Source organism: Schistocerca gregaria, chromosome 6 (genome assembly GCF_023897955.1).
Source record: "Schistocerca gregaria isolate iqSchGreg1 chromosome 6, iqSchGreg1.2, whole genome shotgun sequence".
NCBI classification, from domain to species: domain Eukaryota; kingdom Metazoa; phylum Arthropoda; class Insecta; order Orthoptera; family Acrididae; genus Schistocerca; species Schistocerca gregaria.
The window spans coordinates 130,766,615-130,792,051 of record NC_064925.1 but is presented as its reverse complement, the minus strand read 5'-3'; the positions used below and the strand labels follow the sequence as shown (position 1 = coordinate 130,792,051).

Genomic DNA, 25,437 nt, shown 5'->3' with positions numbered 1-25,437 from the left:
TGATGGATGAGTAGCATTTGTTACTGTTTGGTTGTTACTATTTGCCTTGACATTGACATCATGCAAGTTTTACACCAGTCATGATGGTGGTCTGTAATGGTCCATCCTGTTTGCAGGTTCCAGCTGACACACTCACTGGGTGGTGGCACCGGCTCCGGAATGGGAACGCTGCTCATCTCAAAGATCCGTGAAGAGTACCCAGACCGCATCATGAACACCTACTCGGTGGTGCCCTCGCCCAAAGTATCTGACACAGTGGTCGAGCCCTACAATGCGACACTCTCCGTGCACCAACTGGTTGAGAACACCGACGAGACCTACTGCATCGACAATGAGGCCCTGTATGACATTTGCTTCCGAACACTGAAGTTGACCACACCCACATACGGTGATCTCAACCACCTCGTCTCACTCACCATGTCCGGAGTCACCACATGCCTCAGGTACGTACGCTGCTGATCCCGTGCCGCACATAGTGACATTGGCAACTCGGCAAAGGGATGAAAGAAGTGTAAATCAGAACTAGGAGGAGATTCTGACTGGTTCATTTATATTCTTGGCATCTTGCCAAACATAAGACAGAAAAAGCTGTATACAGAATAGCCATACTGTCTTCAAATAACTTTTGTCAGAACAGATAAGCTATCACATTGATATGAGATAAATGGAGCGGACACCATCATTGTTAGTGCATATTGACATGCTGCCTGTTACATTCCTCTCGGGATCTTTGACCGATGACCATTTAGTGATTTTTTGATTTTTTACATCTCATCAGCAGGTCGACGTTACCAGAGATTCACCTTCTATTCCTGCTGAAGATAAACTGGAAGGTGAATCTTTGACGTAATGCATTTGGTACTGTGTGCCACTAATAAATTGCTCCCCCAAAAATAAGAAATTAGAGGAATGCGGCAACTAGAGTTGGAATGATGAACGGAAAAGAAGACAATTGAGTAACAAAATGCTTCAGACACGAGAAATACTTGTCCAGAGCTGGACATCTCAGGTTTCAGACTGGTTCGTAAACTCACATACTCTGTTATGAGAAGCAGCAGTACATGAACTGACAATGTGGTAGGCATCTGTCCCAAGGAGCCTGTAAGTTCTTTATGTGCCTGTACTGCATCTAAGTTAACAAATGGGACTCATATTTGTCTGGACAGTATGTGAATAATCGGTGGTAGTTCCAGTTGAGTTGATTTAAGTTATTCACCAAAGAAACTGTCAACCATCTTTCAGCCTGGGGCCATTGTGAGAATAATCAGCATATTATTTTCATCTTTGCTTTTTCTCTGCCTTTAGTTTTGAAAAAATTGCTTAATTATTTTGCAGTGATAAACGAATGATATACAGAGCTGTAATCAACAGAACAAACTTTTATAAATACAGTTCAAAAATGGCTCTGAGCACTATGCGACTTAACTTCTGAAGTCATCAGTCGCCTAGAACTAATTAAACCTAACTAACCTAAGGACATCACACACATCCATGCTCGAGGCAGGATTCGAACCTGCAACCGTAGCGGATGCTCGGTTCCAGACTGTAGTGCCTAGAACTGCATGGCCACTCCGGCCGGCTATAAATACAGTATTATTTTTAATTTCTGGCATTGGCTGAGGCATACTTGTAGGCAAGACATGTGGGTTATGTTGAGTGCCAAAGAAAAGGATGTGGGGCATTACTTGTATGTCATCTCTTAAAAAACATAATGATCATGAAATAACCTCAAAATTTGAGAAGGAAAAAATGTTATTTCTAGGGAAAAAGAGAATTCAACAATTTTACTTCTAGAGACATGCTCAAAGAATGAAAAGTGTGACTATTTTCTGATTACACTATGTTTGCGTGCAAGAGAACGAGAAAGTGTCAAAATATTTGAATGAAACTATGTATTCATTAACGGGTACTTACCGTGTATGCAGTCTCCACTGAGGCATTGAGGCATTCTTTACCGCACTATGCCAATTATCTGTCTATCACTGGTGTGACTATCATCTCACTCATGAGCTCTTGTACTCTAGCAAAGAGTATCTCACTACCCCATTCCTGAGCAACTGTTGAGATCACAAATAATGAGCGAACTTGATGCATGTGCTGACTGCTTGTAGTTTGAGCAGAGTGACAGTTTTGGTCTATTTTGCAGGTTCCCAGGTCAGCTGAATGCCGACTTGCGCAAACTGGCAGTGAACATGGTACCTTTCCCACGGCTGCACTTCTTCATGCCAGGCTTCGCGCCATTGACGTCACGCGGCTCACAGCAGTATCGTGCGCTCACTGTGCCAGAGCTTACACAGCAGATGTTTGACGCTAAGAACATGATGGCTGCCTGTGATCCCAGGCATGGCCGCTACCTCACTGTCGCTGCCGTATTCCGTGGCCGCATGTCCATGAAGGAAGTAGACGAGCAGATGCTGAACATCCAGAACAAGAACAGCAGCTACTTTGTTGAGTGGATACCCAACAATGTGAAGACAGCTGTCTGCGACATCCCACCCCGTGGACTCAAGATGTCCGCCACCTTCATCGGCAACTCCACCGCCATCCAGGAGCTGTTCAAGCGAATCTCTGAGCAGTTCACCGCCATGTTCCGCAGGAAGGCTTTCCTTCATTGGTACGTAATTCAGAGTTGTGCAGTTCCCTGAATAATGTGAATGAAACAATCATCGTGCATTCTCTAGTGTAGTTTTCTTATTCTTAAATATTATTTAACAAGTAATTCAGGAGCCAGTGGCGTAACTAGGATATCACAGCTAGGGACCATGCCATGGGTGCTCCTCCATTGAGGGCAAAGTTTTATGATGGGTTAGATGAGGAGGAAGGGCAAAAGAAAAGAGGAAGAGGGAGAGTGAAGGAGGGGTGAGAAGGGGACGTAATGAATGGTGGTAAGATGGAAAGATATATGGTGATGAGATTCAGACTGGTCTGTGCTGAGCAACAGTTCCATAAAGCCTACCTCTCCCTTGGAAAGAGATGCTCATGTTTAGTTGTTGGCTACCAGATAGAGTTCGTTTCATTATGCTGTTGTGCAGTTCAACAAATATGTAAGGAGTATATTTTGCATTTGTTGTTTTGTTTGTTATTGTATTTCATTCATCAACAATGTAACAGTGAAGAAGGAATTATTTTTTGTTGCAAGCATTGTTACTTTGGACTGAGGGTTTTCCATGCTTCATACTGTATTGTACAAAAACTAGTCACTGAAATGTGTGTGAGTGTCTTTACTTGGTTGAACAGAGTATTAAACAAAAAATGGGAACAGATTGGCAGGGGTTGGGAGGCACAAAGTTAAAGTATTCCCTGGCACCAGTTACCCTTGTTCGGCCACTGGCTAAAACACTGCACTCATCTGTGAAGTGACAAGAGAGCATATGAGCCATTTAGTCCCACTGTCAAATTGAAACCTGCCTAAGCAAACACACTCCCAGACAGTGATCCATATCTTTAATGGGGAAAAGGTGCATACTTGTTAAGTGTTAATTTTGATTGTAGTACTTGTGAAAATTATGTGAAAAGAATTGGCATACCTGAGGGTTCAACGACTTGATACAAAAGGGTTATCTTCCATCATGCACAATGACCTCTTTGATTGTAAAGTCAGAGTTGATCCAAAAGTACAGGCTGTGTGATAGAAGTGTGGAAACTTGTGCCAGTTCATAGTCTCCTCCTATTGAATAGCACTAAAGAGGTCACAAAGCTTAATACATCCATCTGGCAGATGGATCACTATGCCATGAAGTGTCTTATGCCCACATTTCATGAGACACTGTGTATAGGCTTGGAATTTAATACAGGATATAGTTAGCAGCCTCAGATATGGAGGCAGGTAATGTATAGAAGAAGGAAAAAAAAAAAAAACATCTGCACTGTCTAATCATTCTTTGGAGACCTCCGTCAGCAGGTAATCCTCAATCAAGACTAAAAACTGCAAAACTGATAGTATACCATACTGCCTTTGTCTCCATATTTATGTGTGGATGTCAAACCTGACCACTTTACTACTGTAACACTAAAACAATGGAACATCTGCAGTGGAACCATTGGACAATCAAATAAACTGAAGCTGCCCTCAGCTAGAAGGCTGGTGTGAACACCATAATTCTTTCCAACATATAGTCCTGTTGAACTGACTTACTCAGCCAGTAATTGGGTAACTACAGTTTAACATTAACTCCAATCCATGGTGCAGCTGGGCATTTTTCATATTAATAAATAATTTCCAGAGGCGAAACAAACAATAAGTGTCAAAATAAAATCTCAGATCATCTTGGGACGAAGTCCCAGGCATTTAGATTTGTAGTCTGATAATTACTGACTTAACAATTGAGTCAGTTTGGAAAATCAAATGGGAGAACTAAACAGCCTATTTGCATGAGAGCACCAGTGAACAGTATAGGAATTATCTGGAAGATGCTGATGAAGTGACTGTGTGTAGTATATTAACGGTGACAGACTTCCTTGATAAATTCTCTATATCAATTTCATTCCTGCTAGGAGTCACTGTTTTGTCCTTCTACAGCACAGCAAAGAGCTGTTGAAAACAAAGTTGAAAAAGCACGAACAAAATGAAAACGCTAGCCAGTGTATGACAAGCTCTGGTGCTTAACCATCTGGAACTCATCTGTTCAAACAAGATCAAAAAGAGGCAGAAGTATGAGTAAGTTGAACAGTCCATCTAATAAGTCCAGAGCCTCCTCCTGTGTATTCATATGACACATAAGTAATATCACCAAGAAATTTACTGGAGGAAAACGTTTACATGCATATGAATGGTGACCAACAATGTTAATGCATGTCTAATGCTGTTCTGCCCCTGTTTTCTGTGGAGAATGTAGCCTGTCAACTTACTACTGAACAGAAAAGGTGTACTTTCACTAGTTTCTCCAATTTGTTGTAAGCATTACAGACAGTATCTAGTTCAGCACTTTAGTTTGACTGCTGTGGAAATGTTTTGTTGATAAGTCTAGTTGTCATCATTAAAATCAAAATTAGGTTCTGTTGAAGAATAATATGACAAAAGTTTTCTGCAGAGCTCAGGGCCCCAAAACAATAGCAAATACGCACTGTAGCATAAGCATAAGAAATACCTACTTCAGATCTAAAACAGAATCTTCTGAGAAGGCAGCCATTTACTAAAAAGAAATAACTATATGACAAATAAGTTTACTCGTGTAATTTTTTCGCATCTCAGCTCCACAGTTCCATAAATCATGGAAAGTTTGGTTAAATTTGCTTATTTGCCCAAGGTATGAAATAATACCATGTTTACTGAGAAATCTACAATAGAAACTAGTGTTTTGGGAGTTTTTATTTTTTTATGAATCTAAGGAGTTATATAGCAACAAATGTAGTATACATTCCATAATTCTGAATGAAAGCAGACAGAATGGAATCTCTTATTAGAGCATTATCCAGTCTCAAAAGCTTTCATAGACAAGTGCAATTGAGGAAGACTTCCAAAAACAAAGTTAAATTCCCAGAAAGGACTAACTGAAACCATGCCACAAATTTTACAGGAAAACTGCATGCTGTTCTGTATTACTAAAAAGGACTCCAATGAAATGCCTTGAGAATGTCACTGTTATAGACGACTTTTTGATGGTATTATTCTCAGGGATAATGTTGTCCATACATATTAGTGTCCATGATCATCATAGTTCATAATCATACAACATCCAGTTTAGTTTCTTTGTTAAGAAAAGCCCTTGTATGCTTTTTAATTTTCAAGAATTTGCCACTCAGTATCCAAACTAAAGGTGCCCAGACATGTACAAATCGTAAAAGTTACTAATGCATATTTCTTTATTTGCTACTTCTTTATTTTAGGTACACTGGAGAGGGTATGGATGAAATGGAGTTCACTGAGGCAGAGTCCAACATGAATGACCTGGTCAGTGAATACCAGCAGTACCAAGAGGCCACAGCTGACGAAGATGCTGAGTTTGATGAGGAGCAAGAAGCAGAGGTTGATGAAAACTAAGCTCAACCCTCAACCCACAAGACACAAGGAGGCAAATTGCAGTGAACAGTCATTCCCGGGGAAGGCAAACTGTGCCACAGGCGGCTTTACTGCAAAGACTGCATCTCTCCTACAAAAACAGTGCCGCCGTGATAGTACTGCCACTTCACTATACTGGTTATTTAAAAACTTCGTACGATGTTTTACTGGCATTTCTCCTGGATTCTTCCCAGAAGAAGTAATTGTGAAGCTTTTTAAATCATAGTTTATACATTTATTTGTAATATATAAGTACATGGTAGAAACTGGCATGTTTCAACTTTACAAAATCTGAACACTGATTTTTTTATTTTCTATTTTTTCAATTAAACTCAGTATTTAGCAATTCACATGTGGACATGTTATTTAAATACCTTGTAAAAATAAATTTGCATCAAGTGTGTACCAAAACTGTTTTATTTTGTTCTAACAATATATCGGCAGATAGAGTAAAGAGTAGAAGTTGTGAGGTACTCAACATCAATTTGAGACAGTGCTCTCTCAAAAAGCTAAAAAAAGGTACCCAGCAAATATAATTCTCATTGAGAACTTAATTTGCAATTATAAAATATTTTGTGCAGCATTACTCCCTGGAATTTAGTAACAGTTATAAGGGAGTAAGTGGAAAAAATTGCAACCAACCAGCTGAACTTCTGATCATGGGACGAAATTCCATTATCTATGACCCAAATGAGTGAACTGATGCATTTCACATGCTGGACTTGGAGGAAGAAATAGTGGAATTAAAATTACTATATAAATATGTTGAAGCTGGTTATACAAAGTTTAAGTTATTTAAATGAATGCAGAGGTAGTTTCTGCACAAAATACTGCATACAATTTTTGTCTTATCCCCCCCCCCCTCCCACACACACACACACACACACACACACACACACACACACACACACACACACACACACACACACACACACACACACACACACCTCTATTTGCTAACCAGCTTTGTACTGGGAATGTGACCTTCACTTCTTCTTTGTGACATTTAGCAGCGTTTTGTGTTGATGTAAGTTCAAAAGCAAATTGGATCAGAATAGAAAACATGTTTTACTATTTGATTACATTCTCAGAGAAAATTACAGAGAGCATCTAAAACTGGACGACAAACTTTTGTTCTGGACCAAAAATGCATGGTGAGTTTGGGAGACCCCACAGTTTTTTTGCAGGTTACTCAAGCTTTCATGTCTCACCCAATCCTTTTATACTCCATTTTGTGACATCTTTCCTTTCATTTGTCAGGTTAATCAATCTTGTCTTGAAAGTTGCTTTTACAAAAACCGACACTCTGAAAACCCTATAGCTATCTGGTAAGTTAATTTCCTGTATCTCCATTCGGTTAATGCACCAACTGAATATTTGAGTAAGCAAAGTCTTAATAAATAGCCAGTGATAAATATTTCAAATGGGAATCACTTACATTGCGTACAATTGTGGTTACATTTCCTGGATTGTTGTATTTAATAAGTATTGCTTCAAACTGTGAGATTTGAATAGTCTGTGTGCACCAAATGGTTTTGTTTTCTTTGTTAGGCTATATTAAAGCTTTCAACAAATGATTATCCTGTTGAAAAGCAGCAGCATTTTCCCGCTGGTGAACTGATGGCCTTTCTGATTTATGCTGTTTCGTGGGATTATTTGTCTTTTTCTGCCCAATTCTATGATTGCGAAGTTTGCAGAATATTAATTCCAACATTTCATGGGCATTCATAGCTGTGCGACCCATGCTTTGCAATGTTACTGATCGAACTGACAAGGCACCTGGCTAGAAGTAGAACCAAAAGTAACTCTATTTGAACATTAGGGGAAGAATTCTGGCACAGTTGAAAAATGTGACAGAACTTCTTTTTCCCCAGTCCCTATAGCTATAATAGCTGATGGCCAAGAGTGTAAATGAACTAGAATTTTTATGTCAGAAGGGAAAGGATTGGTGCAAGGAAATAAACCTTGCATTCCTCTCTCAGGGCAGTAGCCTAAAGCAGAACTGTCACATTGTCATAGGGGTTGCTGATCTCTGATGGTGTTGTAAAGGTCATAATTGAAATCCATGATGGAGCACAATTAATCAGTTTATTCACTTCAGAATAATAAAATATCACCAAGTGTACAACACAGAGCATTCAGGAACAGTTTCCATGCATTTTGTTGTTGAGGTCAGCAGAAAATTGTTAACAAGGTAGTTCAGACCCAACATTTTGTTGTATTTGACATAACCACAGTTCAAAATATGCCCATTAAGAGTATTTGTATTATACCAACTTTTGAACTTCAAGAGACAAACATATGCATTTCTTTCTTATAAAATACTATTTCCCCCGACTGAGTAATATGTTGCATTATGGGGCGTGTCTCTTAAATAGACTATTCAATCATCCACAGTTGATGTGGCAGCAGCAGAGCATCAAGTGCTTTTATATGCCGTTGTGTCATTGTGTTCATACAATTTTTATTTTGCAAATTGGTTCTTATGCAAATTTTCCTTTCAAATAGGGCTTCACCAGATGACACAGAATACCAGTAGCTGAGAACTGATTAATTTTCAGTATTTGTATGCAGAAAAGAAAGCTATTTCAAACTATCTCAGATAATATAGTTCATCCAGATGCAATTTACTATGATATATAATTCTGCAGTTTGAGGTAGAATTTACATGTACTTCACATTTATTGCAGCACATGGTTTTTTCCCACTTCCAAGTTATAGCAGATGTTTAAGTTGAAGCAGTAGAAACTAACATTGTGTAAAACCTGATGTTCTTGGTCCACTCAGAGTTACTTTTATTAGACAGTGGACTGCCTGCCGGTATAACTGGGAGCCACATTCCATGCAATCCAAAAATATGATTTTTTTGCTGCAACCATGTCATCTTGTTGGACTGCATTTTAATATCCATTTCAATATGGTAACCAATATAGTATACAGCTCAGAAGAATCACTCTGAAGGGTGAGGTGGGGATTGGAGAAACAGCCCTTCCTTTCCTCCCCACAGTTGCCCATGGTCTGTTATCAGCTTACATTACAAGTAGCCATCATTGTCAGTCCTTTTTTGTCTCCTAGTTCATAGTTTATGGTCTCCCAGTTTGTTTTTTTATTACAGCACCCTTATCTTGTGTCCATTGATAGCAGTTTTTTTTTGTGTTAAAATTAACGGTTTTAAGTAATGTCTCCCATAAGTAACTTAAAAGTAGATATCGTCAGACTAGTTAGTCAACTTAAATCATTTAATAAAAGTAAGCCTTCCAGTCTATATTGTATACCAAATAGATTTGTGTCAAGTACACTGATTCAATAGTTCCACACTTAACAATCATATAAAACTGCTCACTCAACAAAACATCCATACCCAAAGAGTGGAAAGTTGCACAGGTCACAGCAATATTCAAGAAAGGCAACAGCAGTAATCTACTAACTTACAGATTCATATCATTAACATCTATATGCAGGAAGATTTTGGAACACATATTGTGTTCAAACATTATGAATTACCTCAAAGAGAATGGTCTATTGACACATGCTCAATACATACTGAAAAAACATCGTTCTTGTGAAAGACAACTAGCTCTTTAGTAATGTGAATGCTGAGTGCTTTTAACAAAGGATTTAAGAGTGATTCTGTATTTCTAGATTTCCAGAAGGCTTTTGGCATCATAAGTCACAAGCAGCCAGTAATCACGTTATATGTTCAAAGATAATTGTCTCATTTATGGAACTGGATTCATGATTTTATTTCAGAGAGGTCACAATTCGTAGTAACTGGAAAGTCATCAAGTAAAATAGAAGGTAGTGTTATAGGCCCTCTGCTGTTCCTTATCTATATAAATTATTTAGGAGGCAATCTGAGCAGCTGTCTTAGGTTGTTTGCTGATAATGAGTCATTTATTATCTTTTAAAGGCATCAGAAGATCAAAACAAATTGCAAAATGATTTGGAAAAGATAGCTGTATGGTGGACCATAAATAATGAAAAGTGTGAGTGCTAAAATGAATCTGTTAAACTTCAGTTACCTGATAAATCAATGAAGTCTAAAGCCAGTAAATAAATTCAGCTAAATACCTAGGAATTACAGTTATGAACAATTTAAATTGAAAAGGACACATAGAAAATGTTGAGGAAGGTGAACCGAAGACTGTGTGTTACTGGCAGAACACTTAGAAGATGCAACAGATCTAATACAGAGGTTGCCTACACCACACTTGTCTGTCCACTTTTGGAGTATTGTTGCACTGTGTGGGATCCTTACCAGATAGGTTTAAAGGAGTACATCAAGAGTGTTCAAAGAAGGGCAGCACATTTTGCATTATCGTAAAACGGGAGAGAGTGTCACGGCCATGATACAGGATTTGCAGAAGACAGCGTTAAAAGAAAGGTGTTTCTCATTGTGGGTGGATCTTCTCACGAAATTTTGACCATCATCTTTGTTCACTGAAGACAAAGATATTTTGTTGATGCTGACCTACATAGGAAGAAAAGACCAACTTAATAACATAAGGGAAATCAGACTGATACGGAACGATATAGGTTTTTGTTTTATTGTGCATGCTGTTCGAGAGTAGAATAACAGGATTATTGTGAAGATGGGTCAATGAACCCTTTGCCAGGCACTTGGGTGTAATGTTCAGGGTAGCCATGTATATCTTTAGACCACATCTTGCAGTTACAGAGTAATCTGTCCTAATGGAACTACCAGTTCCATTAGGGCAGATTACTTTGTGACTACACAATATGATCTGAAGAGGGGCAGCATAGGCTGAAACCAGTTATTTTGAAATAAAAGAACAGCAATCAAGAGACAGAAAATAAGCATGTTTTGTGTTGAACAGGTTGTTGAACAGCTGTTAACATTACATACACACAAATGAAGAACCGGTGCACCAAAGAGATGAAACAGTATTATATATGTAAATCGTTAAAACCTCTCCAAGCTTGTCACAGATACAACATTGACATCAGTACATTCAGTATATGGAATGTACTGTCCTGCCCAGGGTGTGTCGCATAGGTGGAGACAGCGGATGACTTGAGCTACGTGGCCTTGTCCAAACATAGTTAGAGGCTATCCTCTTTCCAGGGGGAATAGTTTTGTCCTACACCTATATCTTAGACTTCACATTCAGGCCAGTCATATTGGTTTGTTCCCACAGCTTACCTTTAAATGACGACAAGTTTTAAAACAGAATGGGATGCATGCCAAGTGAGTTAGACAAGAACTCGATTCATCAGTCCATACCACAGATTATGGGGAGAACAAAAATCAGAATATTTAAATCAACAAACATCAACAAAAAATTTTTATGAACACACCATCATTTGACTGTATTGTTGTTTATTTAATTACGACCCAAGTATATACATGAATCTTGAAACACAATGAATTTGATATCTCTTATGGAAGTAGGCCTTACAGCAGAAGTGTGTTTCATACGCTATTCAACGAGGAAAATTTCAGTGTATAAACTGGTATTAAATATAATCCACATGCAGTGCCACACACAAATTTTGCAAGTAAAACAGGTAGAAGAATTAATGAAGAAACACTCTCAGATGTCCTGCAAGGGTTCAATTTGTTTTACAAAAAAGGGCAATGAAAGGATCAGATGAGGAAACACAACAACGAAATCCACTGTTTTATTTTTATTAATTATCTGTAAACATGTCAGTGGTGCAAAAACAGTTCATTACAAAAAGTAACTCTTCGATTATAAAGGAAACAACAGAACTTGGACTATACAAATAAAAAAAGTAAATGAAAGCAGCAATATGGACTCAATTTGGAGAAAAGTGTTAATGAAAGTAACATTATAAGTGGGTGTTAGGCACTGAAGTTAACTGCAAAAATGAACACAGTAACTGATGTGATGGAAAAATAGAACTGCATTCAGCACTAGGGGAGGAGTTTCAACAACCATTCATAACACTGGATGGTGAATGTGGTATAAACCACAAAATGAGGAAAACACTGACCCCATAAATATTATATTTAACTTTTTTAGGAAGCAGAGCTTAATAATGTGCTGAAGTATGACAAAGAACATAAATCTGTTGGGCTGTATAAAGCTTGCAGCAATGGTGTAACATTGTACTGGAATATGGACTCTATACAGCCTGGTGGAATGAAGACTTCCCTCAGATTTTTCGAGGCTGTTGTGCCCACCCAAAAACAAATGATAAATTCACTGGAACAGTTGGCCTAAACATTGCAGACATGCCAAGAATATTACTTAGTGCAGCTAACTGAATCTGAGAGAGATGAATTAAAGGCTACAAAGCCCTTCCAAAGAAGTGCCCAATATGCTGGACATGCAGTGTCAGCATCTGTTGGTACCAATGGTACAAGCATGGTGCGAGAGCTCATCAACATACGGACTGGCAGCAATGTCAGAATTCAAATCTACAACACCCCATCAGTCAAACAGCAATCACTGATTGCACAGTGAGCACAGCGCCAATTAGAGCTGGTGTTCCATTAAGAGTAAAGACGAACAGGAACTGTTTCCTGGAAATCAAGCTGTAAGGGTGCTGCTCTCACACCTCACCACTGCACAGTTATCCAGCAATGTTGTACTGATTCAGACAGCTGTAGGAATGAATGGTTCATCATGGTCAAAAAAAAAAAAATTATTTGGTATGAGTATCCTTTGTCTGGAGGTTGCATCTTTGATTAGGAATCAAAAGTACTCGGTCTCGGATTTGGACCCTTCCACTGCCTAAATTTTGAATAAAAATCATCAGGAATGGCTGCGGAGGACTTCCAACAAAAGAAGACACCCTCATTCTGCCAGAGAGGGCAGAAGAGCGAACAGAGGTTCATGGTACTCTCTTGCCATTGGGATGGGTTACAGGCTTTCTCTGTTGGAAAAAGATTCCGGATTAGTTCCCCAGTCTAATATGTGGGAGGGTACTGCCAAGGGGGAATGACCATGAGAAAAGGATGAAATAACCAATGAAAGAATAACAGTCTGCAAGTTGGGACATGGAATGTCAGGAGTTTGAACATGGAAGGGAAGCTAGAAAAATGCTAAGACTAAGTCTACATATAGTGGGGGTCAGTGAAATGAAATGGAAGGAAGAGAAAGGTTTCTGCTCAGATGAGTATAAGCTAATGTCAACAGCAGCAGAAAATGGCAGGAGTAATATTTGTTATGAAAAGGAAGGGAGAGCAGAGAGTGTATTACTGTGAACAGTTTAGTGTTTATAGGATCGTTCTCATCAGAATTGACAGCCAACCAATACCGACAACAGTGGTTCAGGTATACATGCCGACATTGTAAGCAGAAGATGAGAAGAAAAAAAGGAATATTATGATTTAATGTCCTGTCAACATCAAGGTCATTAGAGACAGAGCATAAGCTCAGATTGTGTCAAGTATGGGGAGGGGAATCATGCCCTTTCAAAGGAACCACCCCAGCATTTGCTTGGAGTGATTTAGGGAAACAACGGAAAACCTAAATTTGGATGGCCGGACGTGGGTTTGAACTGTCGTCCTGAATGTGAGTCCAGTGTGCTAACCACTGCGCCACCTCACTCAGTGAAAAGATAAAGTATATGAGGATACTGAATGGGTAATTCTCCATGTAAAGGGAGATGGAAGTAAGTCATGGGGTATCGGAATGCAGTTGCAGGGGAAGGAATAGAAGAAATGTTATGGGAGAATATGAGATTGGTAGTACAAATGAGAGAGGAAAAAGACAACTGAGTTTTGTAGTAAGTTTCAGTTATTAATAGCGAATACTGTGTACAAGAATCACAAGAGGAGGAGTTATACCTGCAAGAGGCCAGGAAATATGGGAAGATTTCAGTTAGATTACGTTATGGTCAGGCAGAGATTCCAAAATCAGATATTGGATTGTGAGGTATATCCAGGGGCAGATATAGACACAGATGACAACTAAGAGTAGGCTGAATTTTAAGAGAATAGTCAGGAAGAATCAATCCACGATGGAAAGGAAATGGAAGTAGTATGGAATGAAGAGATATGCTCTAAGTTCTCTGATGCTATAAATACTGTGGTAATGGATAGCTCAGTAGGCAGTTGAAGAGGAATGAACGTCTCTAAAATCTCAGAAGTTGGAAAAAAACGTTGTTACAAGAGAGGTAACTGGGAGGAAATTAGGAGTATTAGAAGAAATATTTCAGCTGATCGATGAAAGTGCAGAAGGAAGGAAACGGAAGTTGAGGATCTCTTGGATGGCAATCAGTTTTTACTTGATGAAAGGTAAAGGCACCAGTGGAGCAGTTGTGATGTTGTGGTTGATAATAGAAGAATGACGGAAGAAAAATCAAGACACATTCATAGATTTTGTCGACCTGGGAAACACATTCGACAACGTAACATTGTGCAAGATGTTCAACATTCTGAGAAAAATAGGTATAAGCTATAAGGAAAGACAGGTTGTATACAATATGTGCAAGAAACAAGAGACAACAGTAAGAGTTGAAGACCAAGAACGAAGCGGTCGGTTTAAAATGTGTGTAAAGTAGAAGTGAAGTATTTCGCCCCTACTGTTCAATCTATGTGTCGAGGAAGCAATGGTGGAAATAAAACAAAGGTTCAAGGTTGGGTTAATAATCAATGTGAAAAGATATCAATGGTAAGATTTGCTGATGGCATTGCTGTCCTCAGTGGAAGTGAAGAAGAATTAGAGGATCTGTTGAAGGGAGTGAACAGTCTAACGAGCACAGAATGTGGATTGAGAGCAAATCGAAGAAAGATGAAAGTAATGAGAAGTAGCAGAAATGAGAACAGCAGGAAACGTGACAATTAGGGAACATAAAGTTAAGGAATTCTGCTACTTAAGCACCAAAATAATCCATGACAAACGAGGAAAGACATAAAAAGCTGACTGGCATCTACAGAAAGTGCGTTCCTGTCCAAGAAAAATCTACTAGTATCAAACAGAGGCCTTAATTTGAGAACAAATTTCTAAGGATGTACGTTTTGAGCACAACATTGGATGTTAGGGAAACACGGAATGTGGGAAAACTGGAACAGAAGAAAGTCGAACAAAGCATTTGAGACGCCACAATTGATACTGAAAAAACATGGTTGAGAGCGTTTGGGGGCGGGGCGCAGTTGTAAGTCCCTGGTGTGGAAGGATGTTGTCAGATCGGCCCTGGCAGGTGGAGACTTTCAGCAGGACAATAAACACAACTCAAAGCACTCACCAAGGTTTTTTCATCTCGTCTGACCAACATGTTCACCAGAGGTCTTCCCCATTCTGCATATGTTGGACATTATACGATAGTGCCAGGTTCAGTGTGCTTTACCACACATCCATTGACTACCTGTGTCAACAGGTAACATTAACATATAACTCTATGTACCAAAATGACATTGGACACCCGTATCAACATACATGGGTCACAGAATTCCATTATATTGATATTAGGGCTGGGCACGACAGCTGCCTACCTGGCAGCTCGCTAGGATTGTGAGCAAGGTAGTCTCCCTGAGAGCGTGATTCGCACGCTGCCTGCCTATGTCAAGGGAAAAACTTCCCAGCGAATGTATCTGTCTCTTGAGATAAACAGGTATCTGTTTCGAGTCACTGCTTTGGTCCACGCAGTTCCGAAACATTGTTATATAGTTTTAATATCCTTGTCACAAATGAAACACTCAAGTAAGATAATAAGCAATGAACACATGCTATTTACTAACATCTATTATCATATTTCATTTAATTTTACACAAAAGCGTGAAGTTCGAACCAGATCTACCAAGTGAAAAAAAGAAAGAAACGTTTTTACACTGCTCAATACTTTTTAAATGCACTTCTGTTAATATATCGATGTTTGTAATAGAGTCACCGATCTTTTAATGGGTTGTTCCAGTAAGACGAATATCAGACCATTCTTAAGTTTTGATTACTGAAAAAATACTTTTACATGCGTGTTTGGTTTCATATGTACGAGGGTTATTCAGAAAGTAAGGAACGATCGATCTCGAAATGGAAAATACACTGAAAATCTGATGAAGCTTTGCACAGATGCGTTCAGCACTGTGTCTAGTACACTTGTCGATCGCATCACGGCGCTCTTTCTAATTCTGAGCTCACAGTAAGAACGTAAGGATGGCTAGAAATTAGCGTCTCCCACTAAGTATGAGGGCCTGGCGCAAGTTTTCGCCTGAAGCTATGCAATCCACATAACATAACTGTCATGCAGTTCGTTCTATGTGGCAATTCTCGGCCGCACTCTGCAGGGGCAACGAAAATGCTACTGCACGGTTTTCGACAGGAACTGAATAGATGTCCTAATCTTCTGCCCTTCTCTGTTTCTGTCCATCTTTCCTCCCCCATCTCTCTCTCCATCTCCTCCTGCCCCCCTCTCTCTGTCCATCTCCTCCCCCCTCTCTCTCCATCTCCTCCTGCCCTCCTCTCTCTCTTTCTCTCAGTCTATCACCTCCTGCCCTTCTCTCTGCCCATCTTTTCCTTCCCCTCTCTCCACTACTCCCAGTCCATCACCTCCTGCCCCTCTCTCTGTCCATCTTCTCCTCCCCCCTCTCTCTCCATCTCCTCCTGCCCTCCTCTTTCTCTCTGTTCATCACCTGCCCCCCCTTTCTCTGCCCATCTTCTCCCCCTCCCCCTCACCCTCCATCTTCTCCTGGTCCCCTCTCTCTCCCTCCTTCCCGACTCTCTGCCCATCTTATCCTCGCCCCCTCTCAATCCATGTTCTCCTACCCCCTCCTTCTGTCCATCTCCTCATACCCATTTTCTATGTCCATTTCTTCCCACCCCTCTGTCCATTTCCTCTTCCTCCCTGTCTCTGACCTTGAACGTTGTTTATTGTTATTACAAATTCAGTATTCTACTCATAAGCTAATAAGTGAAAAAAAAGCTTTCCTGTTTGCTAACAGTGATTCACTAACATATATTTTAGAACGTTTTCCTATCATTAAATTTATATACATTTATGTATTACACATTTTAAAAAAATACGTAAATAAAAACACGAGCAGATACGAATGGGACACTGTGTCCTAATTTCACACAGATCAGTCAAGAACCTTCCCAGATCTAACGATTTTGAACAAACCAAAATATACATTCTTATAACGTTTCGTCTTTTATTACATATATACCAGATGGCGTTTCTGTAGGTGTGCAGAAACAGTTGAGTATTAGTGTGCAATGTCGTGTCAAAATTTCAAGGCGGCCCATGAAGAACTTCCAGAGTTTAGAGATCCTGAAGAAACGAATATCTATGTTTGCACTTATATAGTAAATGTAGATGTTTCTAAGCTTAAATCGCCCAAGTTTTGGCCGATTGCTTTGAAATGTTGATACAGTGTTCCATTGTTATGCGCGGTTTTTTATTTACCTTTTTTTAAATATACGTAATATATAAATTTAATAATAGGACGACGTTGATACAAAAAGTATTAAACAGGTACACCATATAGTAACGAATTAGGTACTTAAAAAGTCACCCATATTAGGATTCAATGTTAACTCAAAATCCATCGATCAAGAACTTTCGAAGATACACGACACTAAACAAACGAACAGTCACAAAACGGGTCAGAACATTGTTGCAGAAACAGCATTCACTCAAAAACCTGGGCGGTGGCACGATTCGCCAAGTACCCAAGATTCCCCCCCCCCCCCCCCCCTCTCGACGCCATCCCTCCCCCTCCTCACACACCTGTCCCCGCAGGCCTAGAACCGGCCCTGACCACATTCATCCTCTGTTTTTAATAATGAGAGCACTTAGCGGCTTCCAACAAACTTTAAGCATAACTTCATACGTTTCCTACGCTTATATGCTTAACGTCCAACATTTAAAAATTAACTAATCTGTGAAGTACTCAGACGTTTGAAGCTGTTTTACAAATGGAAGTGCAATTCTTTAAAGAATCATCGATGGGGGTTCGCTGGTATTTTCTAAGCAAGAAGGACTTCATCACACTGAAGTCTGCGTCAACAACTCTCACAATACGGCAAGTTAAGCAACATTAATTACGAGGTCTGTTTAAACCATTCCGGAGTATTCATAACTTCGCGCTAATGGCGTGTTGGAGCTAAATGCGGTTGGCATTCCTCCACACGCCTGTGTTTAATGTGCAACTGCCGGAAGTTTCATTTTTGAATGTCTCTTAGTTATTGTTCAGTGCTGTTTTGAGTAGAACGTTGTGTCGTTCAGTTTCCGAATGTCGAGATAGCAACGCATCTGCATTAAATTTTACGTGAAACCCAAGAAAACCTTTACAGAGATACACCAAATGCTGCAAAAGCCCACGGCGATGAGTGCTTAAGCTGTAGTCGGTGTTACGAATGGTTCACACGATTTAGAAATGGCCGGAAAGAAGTTAAAGGTGACCCTCGACCAGGACGCCCTTTGACGTTCACCGACGAAGCTCATCTCAGGAACGCCAAAGAAATTGTCCGTGCCAATCGAAGGCTGACTGTCCGAGAGATTTCCGAAGAATGTAACATTTCAGTTGGATCATGTCATGAAATAGTGATACAGCATCTTGGAATGCACAGTGCTGCCGCCAATTTCGTCCCACGGCTAGTGAATCAAACCAGGAAGACCTTCCCCTCGCAACCTGTGAAGAGCTTTCAGATCGCGCAAATGAGAACGAGATGTTCCTTAACAGAATCATAACTGGTGATGAGACGTTGGTCAACGATTATGATGTTGAGGCCCCCAGGTTCAACCCTCACAATGGCTTGGGGCAGGTTCTCCAAGACCCAAAAAAATCCCGTCAGGTCAAATGTCAAAGTTATGCTGATAGTTTTCGTTGACTTTGAATTCTTGCCACAGGGACGAACAGTTAATCGATGATACCATCGGGACATGTTGCGAGACCTGCTAAAAAATGTGAGAAGGAAAAGGCCTGAAATGTGGCGTGGCAATTTATGGCTATTGCATCACGATAACGCACATGTACAGTCATCCCCGTTGGTGCGTGACTATTGTACAAAAAACGAAATCACTGTAGTGCATCATCCTCCGTACTTTCCAGACCTGACCCTGCGGTCTTTTCTTTATTTCCAAAGCTGGAAACCCCGATGAAAGGACGAAGATTTGCAAAGATGGACGAGATAAAGGAAAACTCGCTGGTGGCGCTTCGCACGAACCAGCAGAAGGAGCACCAAGACTGCTTCTGGAGGCATAAACGGCGTTGGGAGCGGTGTATCAATTCTGGAGAAGAGTACTTCGAAGGAGACCATGCGTAGTAAGGAAAATGTAAGCAAAGAACAATTTTGTGGACAAAATTTCGGAATTTTGCAAGCAGATGTCGTATGTCAGTGCTTTCATCCAGAGTCAAAGATAAAAACAATCTTTATTCCTCTTTTTCAACTGCACTTCGACATCGTTCGCCATTTATTCAGTACGTCTCCAAACGACTGTCATATAAAGAGGAAATCCTTCGAAAGAGTAAATTTCTGCTGGACAGAAAATTGTTATGGTAGTCATAAAGTATTATTTCACAAAATCCCCATCGCTGAAGGTAAGGGGTACTTTCGCTATTTTGAGAGCTGTGTGATAGCTCAGCTTCATTGCAGCTCCGTTGTGCATCGCATGATTCTGCTCCTGTAACTGCATTATAAGCAGCAAGTAAAATCGAAAGCAAAACTACACTACTGGCAATTAAAATTGCTACACCAAGAAGAAATGCAGATGATTAACGAGTATTCATTGGACATATACATTATACTAGAACTGACATGTGATTACATTTTCACTCAATTTCGGTGTATAGTTCCTGAGAAATCAGTACCCAGAACAACCACCTATGGCCGTAATAACGGCCTCGATACGCCTGCGCATTGAGTCAGAGCTTGGGTGGCGTGTACAGGTACAGCTGCCAATGCAGCTTCAACACGATACCACAATTCATCAAGAGTAGTGACTGGCGTATTGTGACGAGCCAGTTGCTCGGCCACCATTGACCAGACGTTTTCAGTTGGTGAGAGATCTGGAGAATGTGCTGTCCAGGGCAGCAGTCGACCATTTTCTGTATTCAGAAAGGCCCGTACAGGACCTGCAACATGCGATCGTGCATTTTCCTGCGGAAATTTAGGGTTTCACTGCGATCGACTGAAGGGTAGAGCCACGGGTCGTAACACATCTGAAATGTAACGTCTACTGTTCAAATTGTCGTCAATGCGAACAAGAGGTGACTGAGACGTGTAACTAGTGGCAACAGATACCATCACGCCGGGTGATACGGTAGTATGGCGATGACGAATACACGCTTCCAATGTGCGTTCACCGCGATGTCGCCAAACACGGATGCGACCATCATGATGCTGTAAACAAAACCTGGATTCATCCGAAAAAATTATGTTTTGCAATTCGTGCACCCAGGTTCTTCGTTGAGTACACCATCGTAGGCGCTCCTGTCTGTAATGCAGCGTCAAGGGTAACCGCAGCCATGGTCTCCGAGCTGATAGTCCATGATGCTGCAAACGTCGTCGAACTGTTCGTGCAGATGGTTCTTGTCTTGCAAACGTCCCCATCTCTTGACTCACGGATCGAGACGTGGCTGCATGATCCGTTACAGCCATGCGGATAAGATGCCTGTCATCTCGAATGCTAGTGATACGATGCCGTTGGTATCCAGCAAGCCATTCCGTATTACCCTCCTGAACCCACCGACTCCATATTCTACTAACAGTCATTGGATCTCGACCAACGAACAGCAATGTCGCGATACGATAAACCGCAATCGCGATAGGATACAATCCGACGTTTATCAAAGTCGGAAACGTGATGGTATGCATTTCTCCTCCTTAACGAGGTATCACAACGTTGCACCAGGTAACGCCGGTCAACTGCTGTTTGTGTATGAGAAATCGGTTGGAAACTTTCCTCATGTCAGCACGTTGTACGTGTCGCCACCGGCGCCAACCTTGTATGGATGCTCTGAAAAGCTAACCATTTGCATATCATAGCATCTTCTTCCTGTCGGTTAAATTTCGCGTCTGTTGCACGTCATCTTTGTGGTGTAGCAATTTTATTGGCCAGTAGTGTACATAACTCGTTGTCAATAACAGTAATATTAAAAAAAAAAATAACGTGTCCATCTAGTGAATTTATCTCTCTCTTAGAGAAGTTTAGCTTCCCTTCCTTCAGTATGCACACGACCAATTTCTAATGAAGCAGTTTGAAATGTCCCTTCACATTAAACTTGTTCAACGCCAATGATTTTGTGTGACAAAACAAACAATGAGCGCCGCTTTGTTTTTCAATACAAAATAATTTTCATCCCAATTTGGCTTGAAGCTGAAGGATGCAGTAGATTTTCGTTTTGAGGATCATAACTCTTTTCCGGCTCAGTGGTTCTAGCTTATCAGTAAAAACGAAGATTTCAACATAGACCATTTCCGTCGCCACAACTCTAGGTTCGGCAGAATCGTGGTGACAGAGATATTTACCTTTGTCTATTCATTCGTGGCATGAAATACGTTCACAGGTCCGGCGGCTATTTTCACAAAAAAGGGGATCTAGCAGTCTGTCATCATGAGCCTTTAAAAATGAATGGGAATGACAGAAGAGAGATATGACAACTCTCAATGTACAGTACATTATGCAGCAGCATAATCGGCAGGTACAGCAGGTTTTCTGTGGAACGACATTCGATACCATGCAGAATGTATTTAAAGATTTGGTTGACAATGAAAGAGTAAAAAATTAGAACCACCGACCGACAGGATTCATTGTTCTGTACATCAAGAAGCACCCTGTGCTAAATTTGAATTTGCAGGCACATAGCATGTGCTATGAACAGTAAAATTTCTGAAGTCGCACGCATTATTCCACTGTAAGTTGCAACCTTGAACCGAACTAGTAGAGACTGCAAAGTTCGTTAGTTAAATCAAGGGGCATGCCTAGAACCATTTTTCGATTTAAAACTCGCTGTTTTTGAATTTAGGAAGGAAGAAACAGTGCAGGAACGAAAATTAGGACATACTGAGTGAATTGTAGACCTCACATTTTAAATAGACTTGACTGCACGCTGCCCGCAGTATGACATTAAAAGGTGAGGAACAACTCCTTTATGGTCTGATGGCGATGCATTTAAAAAGAAAATCGCGCTGTAGAAGGGACAGATTCCAATAGACACAGTCCTGTTTCCTAAGCTCACTGCTGTTAAAGAAAACTTGAGGTTTGAAGAATTGATTGTGGCCTTCAAAGAATTGCGATGACAGTTTCCTGAACATATTGAGGTCACTGTCAATCTTACTTCAGTTTTCGAGCTATTTTCGAGACCGTTTGTCATTTCAGTTGAAAGCGCCTCTGTGCACGTGCAAATGTAGCTGATTGATCTGGAGATAATTCCCATTTTATAGACAAATCTGTTTAACGTTAAAACTGTCCAGGACGTCTACATCGGTTTCCTCATGTCAAGTCCCCACATCTCCTTAAGGGGACCACACCCTGCCTCTGTAACCCATGTTAATTTCCACATGTATTTGACCCATTTCTGAAAAAAATATTTGATGCAGGACCTTAATATTTTTACTGTAAATTACATGATTCTAATAGAGGCAACTGTACTAAAATCTACTTTATCCATTTTACAGTTTTTAAGAAATAGTTTTTTAAATTTATTAACAAAAAATATCAAGTATTTTCTGCAGAAAATATTTTTTGTGAACTTCCTTATGGGAGAATATTAATGAATGTGGTACCAGAGTTGGCTTTTTACGTTATGCAGAATCTCTGAAAATTTCTTTCATTTATCTATGATAGTTTCTGATATAATGGGGCATATGTACTGAAAATTTTAGTTTGCGGGAAATTGACTTTAAAGAAACAACTTTTGAAATTTGTTACTTACAGTTAATTAAAACTGTCTTGCTGCATATGATGGACCTTCTTTGGCCTCTAGCAGGTCTTCCTGCTTCTTTTTCACCTTCCTGGACGTTTGTCTTGCTTTCTTGGCCATATTAGATGCAGACCTGTCTGCATCGGCTATCCTCATTTTATCGCAATGTTGCAGTTCAGTGATCATATTTTCACCAGGATTAATTCCCAGCTTTTTCAGTACCCAACACTTTCGAATATTACCACAATTGAATGTAATAACAGCACCATGAACTCCTAGTTTCATTGTATGCATACCTACAAATACAGATTTATGAAGGCGGTCCCAAATTATGCTGTTGAAACATTCATTTGGGTTCTGTGTGTGCCCATGAAGACATTTCCTTAGAAGGTCAGGATGAGCCAAGTCTCTGAAAACAGGTTTAATTGCTGTAATAACAGCAGCAGGAAGAGATTGCTGGTCAGAATAAAATTCTCCAGTTGCATGACCCCTATTGTATTTCCACCACGAATTTTCTCCTGATGGACACATTCCATGACATAGCTTGTCATCAGTAGAGGACTATGGAAGAATATGGCCCAAACATCTCTCTTCATTGTCTCCACATGTTCTTTATTTCTACTAACTACCTGCCCATAGTATACCTGCAAGTTGTCTATAACAACTACTCGCAATCACACTTTTACAAAACTAACCGCCTGTTTGAAAGCGTGTTGTTTACAAACAGCAGAAACAAAATAATGCCGACCGTTGCATTCCAAGGATAGCCAACACATTCGGGAGTAAAAAACAAATCCCTAACGTATAATGTAGGGGATATAAAGATCAAAAATATATGCAGAAAAGTGGGTGACAGAAAAGTGGGCGTGGCACATAAACACACGTGGTAGGAAAATTTTAAATGCTCGAAAAAACTTTTTTCAGCTAAATTCTTTTCAGAATACTTCAAAAAAATCTTAATCTATCGAAATATGATGAAAAACGAAAATCGATTTTTTCGACCTGAACCACGGCTTGGTCCTCTTAATGAGATCGAGAAAGTGCTACAATATTTCAACCAAACGTGTCTATCGAAGACGTTTATTTGATAACGAAACTACATAAGGCATGATTGTGTGGCAACCTTAGGGCAAAAATCTGTGGCTGTCTGCCTCCGTCCGCACACTGTCAGTTTGTACTGGGTAAAAATATATTAGGTCTTCAGCACGCCAAAAACAATGAAATTATACTGAAAATTTGTTTTGTTTTTGCTTCATGTTGTGGAGAAATGTCAAGTATAAAACCAAGTTGCATGCAGTACGTCTGCATTGCCATTTAAAAGGGGCACATTCGCAGTTTCCCCCTATTCCTCCTCCTCGAACTCAAGACATGGTGGTAGGGCTGTGGGGGAATTGTGCCAGCCAGGTTGAGGACTGTTGCACTTGGTCCAGGATACGGCTTATGAGCCGAATTCTTGGCCATGCCTAATTTTAACAGCCCAAGGTCAATAGATCGCGTTACCGTTCACTTGCCCATTTGAAATGAATGGGGTTGTAAATTATACAAGACTGTGCTTAAACTGGCACACAATATTTTTAGCGCTACACAATCTGACTTTCAATAATCCCTACAAAAGAATGGCCCTGACTAATATTAACATATACCTTACACAAATCACTTACCTCACCAAAAATCTTCGTTACTCGAACTATTGCAATACAGCGAGCGCCACTACTGCCAGCTAAATAAAAGATTCAAACTACGGAAGTCACTAAATACTGATAGGCATAGTTAGCGAATGAAAGATTTTAATAGAGAATAAACAATGTATTTACCTTAATAGTCAATATATATATATATATATATATATATATATATATATATATATATATATATGTTCATGACATCCATTCTTACAAATTACAAAACTCCGCCATCTCTCTCCCCACGTCTACCACTGCTGGCGGCTCACCTCCAACTGCGCAACGCTATGCGCTGTTAGCATTAAGCTGCCGCTGCCCAACACTACAATGGCAGACAAATTGTTTTGGGCAGTGGCCAATACAGATTTGAAAATTTTTTTTATAATTACAATAACAAAGAAATGAAATGCACACACTTATCGATACAATGTTGGTCAAAAGCTAAAATTTTCTCACAGTCCATAAAGACAGTCCTGATCATTCATCAAAGTAAAATTGCAGTGTTTTTCTCAAATTCTGAGTAGTAAAAGAAAATGCACACAGAAGTAGTGGATTTCCATGCAGTCTTGAAGAAGTAGTGTTGTCCTTCCAACAGAAAGACAGTGCCGACTCTTGACATGCAGACAGGTAATGGGCCACAACAGAGCAATCCCACAGCAGAGTCAGCCGAAGTTTTGAAGAATATTGGTAGGTAGGTCATCACAGAGTAGACCCATTGTAGTCCTGGTAGAGATTACAGTATTTGTGGGCCATCAAAGATGCAGACCCACTATACTCCTTGTAGAAATAGTGGTATTGGTGGGCCATCAAAGCTGCAGACCCACTGTAGTCCTTGTAGAGACGGCCAGCAGCCATCTGTTGCAACTGTGCAGGTGCACAATCACCATCGAAGAGTCTTGCAGACAATATGGCAAGTACATGAACCACCACTTGTGCAATCACATTTTTTTTTTGGAAATGTC

At 40.1% G+C, this 25,437-nt stretch overlaps 1 protein-coding gene across 1 annotated transcript in view; it reads left to right on the top strand.

Annotated features, from left to right (window-relative positions):
- Window positions 1-6,409, top strand: part of LOC126278532 (tubulin beta-1 chain) — a 52,260-nt gene extending 45,851 nt beyond the window's left edge. Inside the window, exons 3-5 of the mRNA XM_049978707.1 lie at window positions 117-443; window positions 2,147-2,614; window positions 5,827-6,409. Coding sequence (XP_049834664.1) covers window positions 117-443; window positions 2,147-2,614; window positions 5,827-5,980 — 949 coding nt within the window. The 3' untranslated portion in view covers window positions 5,981-6,409. The remainder of the gene's footprint in view (window positions 1-116; window positions 444-2,146; window positions 2,615-5,826) is intronic.
- The last annotated feature ends 19,028 nt before the right edge of the window (window positions 6,410-25,437 follow it).